This window comes from Leucoraja erinacea, chromosome 13 (genome assembly GCF_028641065.1).
Source record: "Leucoraja erinacea ecotype New England chromosome 13, Leri_hhj_1, whole genome shotgun sequence".
In the NCBI taxonomy this organism is placed as follows: domain Eukaryota; kingdom Metazoa; phylum Chordata; class Chondrichthyes; order Rajiformes; family Rajidae; genus Leucoraja; species Leucoraja erinaceus.
Window position 1 is genome coordinate 54,693,249 of NC_073389.1, and position 11,344 is coordinate 54,704,592.

General features: G+C 51.7%; 1 protein-coding gene across 1 annotated transcript in view; it reads left to right on the forward strand.

Annotated features, from left to right (window-relative positions):
• The window catches only part of trappc10 (trafficking protein particle complex subunit 10), a 43,578-nt gene that overhangs the window by 6,614 nt on the left and 25,620 nt on the right, over positions 1-11,344 (forward strand). The window contains exons 2-4 of the mRNA XM_055644227.1: positions 1,700-1,781; positions 6,550-6,756; positions 9,388-9,583. Coding sequence (XP_055500202.1) covers positions 1,700-1,781; positions 6,550-6,756; positions 9,388-9,583 — 485 coding nt within the window. The remainder of the gene's footprint in view (positions 1-1,699; positions 1,782-6,549; positions 6,757-9,387; positions 9,584-11,344) is intronic.

An 11,344-nucleotide genomic window follows, 5' to 3' on the forward strand; every position in this document is an offset into this window, starting at 1 on the left:
ATAGTAACTGGTAAGACAGGTTGAGCGAAGAGAAAACACGTGCCACGTCCTTGTACAACCATCTTTCTTTGAAAGTAAAAAAGGACAAGTCTGAGGAGATATATTGGAGAACTGACTTTAAGTCAGGGGTCGGCAACCTACGGCCCCCGGGCCGAATGCGGCCCGTAACCCATAATCATCCGGCTTACTGAGTGCCCCGAGCTCTGGCCGTACCCTATCCTGCGCAAAGCCACCGGCACGGGCCCCGCACCGTCTGTGAACACGGTTAAGAAAGAACTGCAGATGCTGGAAAAATCGACAGTAGACAAAAAATGCTGGAGGAACTCAGCGGGGGAGACACGCGAGGATTGCACGAGGCTGCCTCACCCGCTGAGTTTCTCCAGCATTTTTGTCTAACCTTCTGTGAACACGTGATTTGATGCCCGCCATCCGGGGCGGGATCCGTGTGTACACGTGATAGATGTGGCCCGCCATCCGCTCACACACGTGCGTCCCGGCCCCTATACAGAACAAGGTTGTCCACCCCCTGCTTTAACCTGTGATGTTGGCATACTCTCCTTCCAATGTACCTATCCAGGTGTGTTAAATGGTGAGGCAGCACCCTGTCTAAAGAAGGGTCTCGACCCGAAACGTCACCCATTCCTTCTCTCCAGAGATGCTGCCTGTCCCGCTGAGTTACTCCAGCTTTTAGTGTCTACCCTGTACTGTCCTGTGAGTGTTACTCACTGTGGCTTTCTGAAGATGTGGAGAGTGGGCAATTTGCTGGGTGTTTCATAGACAATAGGTGCCGGCGTAGGCCATTCGGCCCTTCGAGCCAGCACCGCCATTCAATGTGATCATGGCTGATCATCCACAATCAGTACCCTGTTCCTGCCTTCTCCCCATATCCCCTGACTCCACTATATTTAAGAGCCCTATCTAACTCTCTCTTGAAAGCATCCAGAGAACCGGCCTCCACCGTGCTCTGAAGCAGAGAATTCCACAGACTCACAACTCTCTGGGTGAAAAAGTTTTTCCTCATCTCCGTTCTAAATGGCCGACCCCTTATTCTTAAACTGTGGCCCCTGGTTCTGGACTCCCCCAACATGGGGAACATGTTTCCTGCCTCTAGCGTGTCCAATCCCTTAATAATCTTATATGGTTCAATAAGATGCCCTCTCATCCATTTAAATTCCAGTGTATATAAGCCCAGCTGCTCCAGTCTCCAACACGGCTGATCATCTGAAATCAGTACCCCGTTCCTGCTTTCTCCCCGTATCCCTTGATTGCAGGTGCAGTGTTGGGGCCTGGCTTTGCCCCCCTGTGACTGACCACTGGGGACTGGGATGTTGTTAAAGATGGAACAGCAGATGCTGGAATAATCGAAGGTAGACAAAAATGCTGGAGAAACTCAGCGGGTGAGGCAGCATCTATGGAGCGAAGGAAATAGGTGACGTTTCGGGTCGAGACCCTTCTTCAGACCGATGGGGCACGGAGAAGAAAGGAAGAGGCGGAGACAGTGGGCTGTGGGAGAGCTGGGAAGGGGAAGGAGGGAGGAAGCAGGGACTACCTGAAATTGGAGAAGTCATTGTTCATACCGCTGGGGTGTAAACTACTCGAGTGAAATATGAGGTGCTGCTCCTCCAATTTGCGGTGGGACTCACTCTGGCCATGGAGGAGGCCCAGGACAGAAAGAACTGAGGTGTTGTTTTCTCTGCAGGTGCAGGAGATCAGGCTCTCTTCTCATCCGTCTACTCCATCTTGGTGCAGCAGCTTCCACGAGAGCCCATGGAGTGGAGAAGGTAGGGTCGCTGTTCCAGTCACCGTGGGCGGGGGGGGGGGGGGTTGTCAGATACAGATTTACAGATAAAGTGCGGAAACAGGCCCTTCGGCCCACCGAGTCCGTGCCGACCCCGCCCCCCCCCCCCCCCGCACACTAACACTATCCTACACATGTTTACATTTGTACCAATCCCAATTAACCTACAAACTGTACGTCAATGGAGTGTGGGAGGAAACCAAAGGTCTCAGAGAAAACCCACGCAAGTCACGGAGAGAACGTGCAAACTCCGCATAGACAGCACCCGCGGTCGGGATGGAACCCGGGTCTCTGGCGCTGCATTCTCTGTAAGGTGGCAATTCTACCGCTGCGCCACAGTGACGGCCCTGCCTCTGAACCACGCAACTAAACTATCCTGTCACCAGCTGGAGCGTGGTCCTGACCTCCCACCCACGTGATTGGAGATCCTTGCACTGTTTCTGCAGGACTTTATCTAGCATTAAACCGTGTGTCTGTACCCTGAGGAGGTCTCCATTGTAATCACTTATTGTCTTTCCACTGACTGGTTAGCACGCAACAAAAGCTTTTCACTGGACCTCGGCACACGTGACAATAAAGTCAAGTCAAGTCGAGTCTACGAGATGTGCAGTGAAATGAAAAGTGGCAATGCTCGCGGATTGTGCAAAAACCTACAAAGCAGAATGGAATAGAATCACATGTTACATATTTGTGGGAGGGAAGAAAAAGGAAAGAAACAGCAATTTTAAAAAGACACCACACAACAGTCGAGTGGTTCAGTAGAGTTAGTCCCTGGTGAGATAGGAGTTTACAGTCCGAATGGTCTCTGGGAAGAAACTCCTTCTCTTCCTCTCCATTCTCACGGCCGCATGGCGTTTGCCTGACCGTAGCAGCTGGAACAGTCCGATGCTGGGGTGGAAGGGGTCTCCCATGATCTTATTGGCCCTGGAGTTGCAACTGGCGCCTATGTATAGTTCCTGCAGGGGGGGGGGGATGGGGGGGGGGGCACTGTGGAGTTAGGGGAGGGCGGGGTGTGAGGGTCCCAGGGATGGAGGTTCCCCTAGTGCTTTGATCCACCTGGAAGCCAATTTTGGCCGAACGCACACTCTCTCTGCAGAGCCTTCTTGTCCTGGGCAGAGCAGTTCCCAAAACAAACTGAACTGATCTGGAGCACCTTGGCGTCCACCACCTTGGGCGCTAGGCATTGGTCATGTGCCCGTCACCCGTGGCCAGGAGAGGTGGCGCGCTTGGCCTGAGGGAAAGATAGCGGAGTTTAATGTTGACCTCTGGCTGGCCAAGATGGAACCCTGAGCAACAAACACAGCGCTGGAGGAACTCAGCGGGTCGGGCAGCATCTGCGGAGAGGGGGATGGATGGATGGATGGACAGAAAACGTTGCTGGGGGCACTGATGGAGTAGAGGGGAAGGGGGGGAGGCAGGGAGGGAGGATAAGGGGAGGAGAGATCTAACAGTGATTCTCTCGTCCCCCAGGGTCCTTACCCTCGACCCCCCTCCCCCTCTCTCCACCTGGAAGCCCCTCCCCCCTTTTGCCCTCCCAGTTAGAAGCCCCTCCCCCTCTCTTTCCCCCTCTCTCCCCTCCCCCCCGCCCTCCCCCCCTCTCCATCCGCTGCTCAACGTTCCCTCTTCCTGCACTCTATTTTGGACGGACTGGCTGTGTCTCTATGGTGGCTCTCCCTGTCGCCCTGTATGCCCCCAACCCCTCCCCCCTCTCCCCTCCCCCCCTCTCGCCCTCCCCCCCTCTCCCCCTCCCCCCCTCTCCCCTCCCCCCTCTCCCCCCTCCCCCTCTCTCCCCCTCCCCCCCTCTCCCCCCCCCTCCCCCCCCCCCTCCTCCCCTCCCCCCCCCCCTCCCTCCCCCTCTCTCCCCCCCTCCCTCTCTCTCCTCTTCTATCCCTCCCTCTTCTCCTCTCCCCCTCCCTCTTTCCCCCCCCCCTCTCTTCCCTCCCCTCCCCTCTCCCCCTCCCCCTCTCTCCCCTCCCCCCCTCTCTCCCCCTCCCCCCTCCCCCTCCCCCTCTCTCTCCCCCCCCCCCTCCCTCTCTCTCTCCCTCCCTCCCTCTCCCCCTCTCCCTCCCCCTCCCTCTCTCCTCTCTCCCCCTCCCCCTCTCTCTCGCCCTTCCCTGTCTTTCCCTCCCTTTCTGTCTTTCTCTCTCCCTCCGTCTCTCTCTCCCCCTCCCTCCCCTCCCCCCTCTCTCTTTCTCACTTCTCTCTCCCCCTCCCTGTCCCTCCCCCTCTCTCTCCCTCTCTCCCCCCCCCCCCTCTCTCTCTCTCTCTCTCTCCCTCCCCCCTCTCTCTCCCCTTCCCCTCTTCCCCCTCTCCCTCCCCTCTCTCTCCTCCCCTACCTCTCTCTCCCCTCCCCCTCTCTCCCCTCCCCTCCTCCCCCTTCCCCCCCTCCTCCCCTCCCCTCTCTCCCCTCCCCCTCTCCTCCCCCCCTCTCCTCCTTCCCCTCTCTCCTCTCTCCCCCCCTCCCCCCGCCTCCCCTCCCCCTCCTCCCCTCCCCCTCTCTCCTCCCCCTCTCTCCCCTCTCCCCTCTCCCCTCCCCCCTCTCCTCCCCATCTCCCCTCCCCCCCTCCTGCCCTCTCTCCCCTCCCCCTCTCCACCCCCCCTCCTACGGTTATCCCTCTGACAGTCAAGCTGTGCCCTCTGGCCTTTGACATTTCCATGCTGGGGTAAAGGTTGTGAGTGTCTACCGTGTCTATGCCTCTGATCATTTTACACCTTCTGCCAGATCTCCACTCCACCTCCGGCGCTCCAGAAACAGATGATCCAAGCGCTGACACAGGAGGAAGCTGACCCTACCAACACTGTTCTTTGTCCGAGTGTGTTCTTAGAGTCTTACAACACGGAAACAGGCCCTTCAGCCCATCTTGCCCATGCCCACCAAGTCGTCCCCTCTCGTTCAGTCCAATGTTGTTTGTTGCCATGTGTACCGAGGTACAGTGAAAAGCTGACCATATATTAGTCCCACCTGCCCGCGTCTGGCCCACATTCTTTAGATGTAGAGTTACAACATGGAAAGTAGGCCCTTCGGCCCACCGAGTCCATGCCAACTGTTGACTGCCGAGCACACTAGTTCAGCCCATATCTCTCGAAACATTTCCTATCCATGTCGTAAGGTCATAAGGGATAGGAGCAGAATTAGGCCATTCGGCCCATCAAGTCCACACCGCCATTCAATCATGGCTAAAGTATCTCTCCCACCTAACCCCATTCTCCTGCCTTCTACCCATAACCCCTGACACCCGCACTAATCAAGAATCTATCTATCTCTGCCATAAAAATATCCACTGACTTGTGGCCTCCACAGCCGTCTGCGGCAAAGAATCCCACAGATTCACCACCCTCTGACCAAATAAATTCCTTCACATATCCTTCCTAAAGGAACGGCCTTTAATTCTGAGGCTCTGATCTCTAATCCTAGACTCTCCCACTAGTGGAAACATCCTCTCCACATCCAAGCCTTTCACTATTCAAACTAAGATAGATGGAGGCAGACAGATTCGAGATTAGTGCGGGTGTCAGGGGTTATGAGGAGAAGGCAGGAGAATGGGGTTAGGAGGGAGAGATAGATCAGCCGTTATTGAATGGCGGAGTAGACTTGATGGGCCGAATGGCCTAATTCTGCCCCAATTGATGTCCAAACATCTTTCAAGAATCGTCATATTCCCATCTTGGCAGCTGGCGCCATATTTTTTTTAATTTTTGTGCCGTTCCATGTGTAGTTTGCTGTGGTTTTTTTTAATTGTTTTTAACTGTGTATGTGTGGGGGGGGGGGGGGGGGAAACTTTTAAATCTCTTCCCTGTACGGGGGACCTGACCTTTTCCTTGTCGGGTCTCCGTTGTGGTTGGGGCCTAGCACCGTGGAGCGGCCTCCAACCAGAACGGCCTGGGGGCTCCAGTCGCGGAGCCTGCGGCCTCACCATCGTGGAGCTGGCCGGCTTTTGGGCTTGGGATGCTCCAGCTGCAGGCCCGGTGGACGGTGACATCTGGAGCTCGCGGGTCCCTGGTGGGTGACCGCTTTTCAGAGCTCCCACGGCGGCAGCTTCTCCTGCCCGAGTTGCGGGGTTGAAGGCGACTCGGAGCGGGGCTTGACATCACCCGGCGCGGCTTTAACGGCCGCGGGACTTAAACATAGAAAACATAGAAATTAGGTGCAGGAGTAGGCCATTCGGCCCTTCGAGCCTGCACCGCCATTCAATATGATCATGGCTGATCATCCAACTCAGTATCCCGTACCTGCCTTCTCACCATACCCTCTGATCCCCTTAGCCGCAAGGGCCACATCTAACTCCCTCTTAAATATAGCCAATGAACTGGCCTCGACTACCCTCTGTGGCAGAGAGTTCCAGAGATTCACCACTCTCTGTGTGAAAAAAGTTCTTCTCATCACGATTTTAAAGGATTTCCACCTTATCCTTAAGCTGTGACCCCTTGTCCTGGACTTCCCCAACATCGGGAGCAATCTTCCTGCATCTAGCCTGTCCAACCCCTTAAGAATTTTGTAACATCGGGAGAGGATGGAGAGCAGGGGAGACACAAGACTTTGCCTTCCATCACAGTGAGGAGGAGATTCACTGTGTGATGGATGTCTGTGTGAATTGTGTTTGGTTGTGTGTCTTGTAAAAGTGTATCTTCTTGTTGTATGGCTGCAGAAACCAAAGTTCCTAACGGATGAATAAAGTTGATTGTATTGTATACAGCCAGCACCCTCTGTGTGATGGAGGTTGCCCCACAGGTTGTGATTCAATCTTCCTTTGACGAGCGCAGGACACGGAGGTTTACAAGGCGACGGCGAAGGACGAGATAACAAAATGGCAGAACATTCTGAAGGCGTACAGCAGCGTGGACTGGCTGATCGTGGTGGTGGAGAGCGACGCAAAGAAAAAGAACAAAACCAACATCCTGCCCAGGACATCCATCGTGGACAAAATCAGGAACGACTTCTGCAACAAACAGAGCGACAGGTACGGTGGTGGCAACATGGTGGCCCCCGTGATATCACCCCTCGCTGGCGTGGAGGGAGGAACTGCAGATGCTGCTTTAAACCGAAGGTCGCCGCAAAAAGCTGGAGTAATGCCTCTGTCACACTTAGGAAACCTCTGGAGACTTTTACCCTCCCCACCCATGGTTTCTGTGCGGTTCCCGGAGGTTGTAGGTGGTTGCTGGAGGTTGTAGGTAGTGGAAGCAGGCAGGGAAACTGACAAAAACCTCCGGGAACCGCACGGAAACCTTGGGTGGGGCGCAAAGTCTCCAGGGGTTTCCGTTCAGGTTTCCTAAATGGGACAGGGGCATTACTCAGCGGGGCAGGCAGCATCTCTGGAGAGAAGGCATGGGTGACGTTTCGGGTCGAGACCCTTCTCCAGATGGAGAGTCAGTGGAGAGGGAGACACAGAGATAAGGACGGGTAAGGTGTGAACAAGGGTCTCGACCCGAAACATCACCCATTCCACTCCTCTCCAGAGATGCTACCTGTCCCGCTGAGTTACTCCAGCATTTTGTGTCTATCTTTGGTTTAAACCAACATCTGCAGTTGCTTCCCACACCATCCATGTACCTGTCTACCTGTTGTTTTAAATGTTGAAATGGTAAGGTGTGAACGTGGATACACAATGTTTCGGGTCGGGACCCTTCAGACTGAAAGCAGACAAAGCTTCACTTCAGTTTATTGTCACGTGTACTGAGGTGCAGTGACTGTGGCTTGTAGGTGAGCTTCCCCTGGCCAGTTGTTACCGAAGGGGCTGTAGCCCTGGGTGGAGAGGTTGTGCCTGTGGCCGTGGTCCAGTCTGAGTGATCTGACCAGTTTCTTCCCAGCTGTTATCAGGCAACTGAACCAAGTAGGCATGCAGGTGCAGCAGGCAGTGAAGAAGGCGAATGGTATGTTAGCATTCATAGCAAAAGGATTTGAGTATAGGAGCAGGGAGGTTCTACTGCAGTTGTACAGGGTCTTGGTGAGACCACACCTGGAGTATTGCGTACAGTCTTGGTCTCCTAATCTGAGGAAATACATTCTTGCCGTAGAGGGAGTACAGAGAAGATTCACCAGACTGTTTCCTGGGATGTCAGGACTTTCGTATGAAGAAAGACTGGATAGACTCGGCTTGTACTCGCTAGAATTAAGAAGATTGAGGGGGGATCTTATAGAAACTTACAAATTTCTTAAGGGGTTGGACAGGCTAGATGCAGGAAGATTGTTCCCGATGTTGGGGAAGTCCAGAACAAGGGGTCACAGTTTAAGGATAAGGGGGAAATCTTTTAGGACCGAGATGAGGAAAACATTTTTCACACAGAGAGTGGTGAATCTGTGGAATTCTCTGCCACAGAAGGTAGTTGAGGCCACAGTTCATTGGCTATATTTAAGAGGGAGTTTGATGTGGCCCTTGTGGCTAAAGGGATCAGGGTATATGGAGAGAAGGCAGGGATGGGATACTGAGTTGGATGATCAGCCATGATCATATTGAATGGCGGTACAGGCTCGAAGGGCCGAATGGCCTACTCCTGCACCTATTTTCTATGTTTCTATTCTACCACAACCAGGGAGCAGTCTTGAGCTACCATCTATTCTCTTTGGTGACCGTCAGACTATCCTTGATCGGACTTTGCTGGCTTTACCTTGCACTAAACGTTGTACAATACACAATACTATACAAGGTAGACTAAAGTGCTGGAGAAACTCAGCGGGTGCAGCAGCATCTATGGAGCGAAGGAAATAGGCAACGTTTCGGGCCGAAAACCTTTGGGAAATAGGAAATAGGCAACGTTTCGGGCCGAAACCCTTTGGGTTTCGGCCCGAAACGTTGCCTATTTCCTTCGCTCCATAGATGCTGCTGCACCTGCTGAGTTTCTCCAGCACTTTAGTCTACCTTCGATTTTCCAGCATCTGCAGTTCCTTCTTAAACACAACACGACACCGTTTATTGTCATTTGAACCTCAAATGAAGTTCAAACGAAATTTGGTTTCTGCAGTCGTACACAACAAGAAAAAAACCCAAGACACACAAGCAACACAATTTGCACAAGAATCCACTCCTCCTCCTCCTCCTCACTGTGATGGAAGGCAAAGTCTTGTCTCTTATTCCCTTATCATGTATCTGTACACTGTAAACGGCTCAATTGTAATCAGGTACAGTCTTTCTGCTGACTGGATAGCACGCAACAAAAAACTTTTCACTGTACCTCGGTACACGTGACAATGAACGAAACTGAACTCAACCTCCCACAATAGACAATAGGTGCAGGAGTAGGCCATTCGGCCCTTCGAGCCAGCACCGCGATCATGGCTGATCATCCCCAATCAGTACCCCGTTCCTGCCCTCTCCCCATATCCTCCGACACCGCTATCTTTAGGAGCCCTATCTAGCTCTCTCTTGAAAGTATCCACAGAACCTGCCTCCACCGCCCTCTGGAGCAGAGAATTCCACAGACAACGAAATTCCCACATTCCACGAAATTCGAATTGAATATTTGACTATCTGGTCAGAACAGTGAAAGGCCTGGATGGAGTGGATGTGGAGAGGGTGTTTCCACTAGTGGGAGAGTCGAGGACTGACTTTTAAGCTGAAACTAAACTAACCCAGAGGCGACCTTCCTTGCCGCAGGTGCGTGGTCCTCTCCGATCCCCTGAAGGATTCGGCCCGCACGCAGGAGTCGTGGAACACCTTCTTTGCCAAGCTGCGGACTCTGCTGCTGATGTCCTTCACCAAGAACCTGGGCAAGTTTGAGGATGACATGAGGACAATGAGAGAGAAGAGGACGGAGGCCGGCTGGAGTTTCTCTGCCTACTTCATGGTTCAGGTAAGCTTGCCCCAAGCAATCCCGTTACCGCTGATCTATTTAACTCTAATAGATCACCGCTGATTTATTTAACTATTGAACATCTTAAAGGAGAACATTTGTTTTATTTAATCATGGAAGTGGCTAAGACAGTATTTAATCCATTCACTATTACTCTTGAAGATAGTACCGGCCACTGATGTGGACCACTGCAGTTCTTCAGCTGATAGTCGTCCCACAGAGCTGTCAGTCTGAAGAAGGGCCTCGACCCGAAACGTCACCCATTCCTTCTCTCCAAAGGTGCTGCCTGTCCCGCTGAGTTACTCCAGCTTTTTGTGTCTACCTGCTGTTTAGTTTAGTTTAGAGATACAGCGTGGAAACAGGCCCTTCGTCCCACTGAGTCCATGCCTACCAGCGATCCCCGCACACTAACACTATCCTACACACACTAGGGACAATTTACATTTATACCAAGCCGATTAAGACTTGAAAAGGGTCTCGACCCGAAACGTCACCCATTCCTTCTCTCCATTGATGCTGCCTCATTCCAGCATTTTCCAGCTCGAAGGGCCGAATGGCCTACTCCTGCACCTACTGTCTATTGCAGGGCTGGGGAACCTTCTCATGTTGGGAGGCTGCACTAAGTTAGCTGTAATCTAATAAGGCCACATCCAAGAAACTTCAGTTTCTATAGAAATCTTCTTTCAATAATTCACATTGCTGATTCTGTTCTTCATGAAATTTAACTATCTGTTCTCGCAAAGATGAACATTTTGCTAACACCTGTCCCTGCGATAGCCAACGCATTTTACAATGATACGGCAAATCCACACTGAATGCCTCATCGTCCAACTTTAGCATATTAGAAGCTGTCGATGCCGTGTTGCAATTGCACGAATATAGTTATCAATACTTATAACTTGTTGCAAAGTGTCACTTAAAATAGTAGATTTAGCACAGAGATTTTGCTGATACAATGAAATTAAATGAGAGCATCTGGATCTGATAATACCTATTTTTATCTGTGCAAGAAACCGCTCCCGTTTTCCAGCCATGGAAGGTGCACCGTCTGTACATACACTCACTAAATTAACCAAATCCAGTCCAACTTCACGACATTTATCTTGAAAGTTGTTGAAGAAATCTATTCCTCGTGTTCTACCCGTAAGAATGCCCAAAGCGAGTAACTCTTCGTAGCAAAGAAAATCTTCTGTTATGGCCCGAATGAAGTATAAAACCTGCTCCGAGTCAGTATCAGTTGATTCATCCAAAGCCATTGAATAATATATATTATCCTTTTGGAGTCTGGCATGAAGTAGTTCTGTTACGTTGAGGGCTAATTCATGCTGCCGATCTCCTTGAAAGAGGCATTTGTTTACACTTTGAAACCTTATCGGGGTCTAAGCATCCTACAACTTTGACAATGCATTCTTTTACGATTTCTACATCGCTAAAATGGCCTCCCTTTTTCCCCGGAGTATAGAAGCTACTTTATCAGTCGCTACAGTAGCATTATTTCCGGCTCTTACCGCTGCTTGAAATAATTGCCTTTGCCTTTGTTTTTCATCGTTTAATTTCTGCAATACAACCTTCCGCACCTCACTCTCTAATTTGAAATATTTGTGGTCCTTATGAGTGGCATAATGCTGATGAACATTGAGTTTCTTCAATATCACAAAGCAAGCAAATCATCTTATCTTGAGCAGAAACAAGATAATATTGCAGTTCCCAATCCTCATTAAAAACTCTTTTCTTCCCTCAGCGTCCTCTTGGTTATCTTTG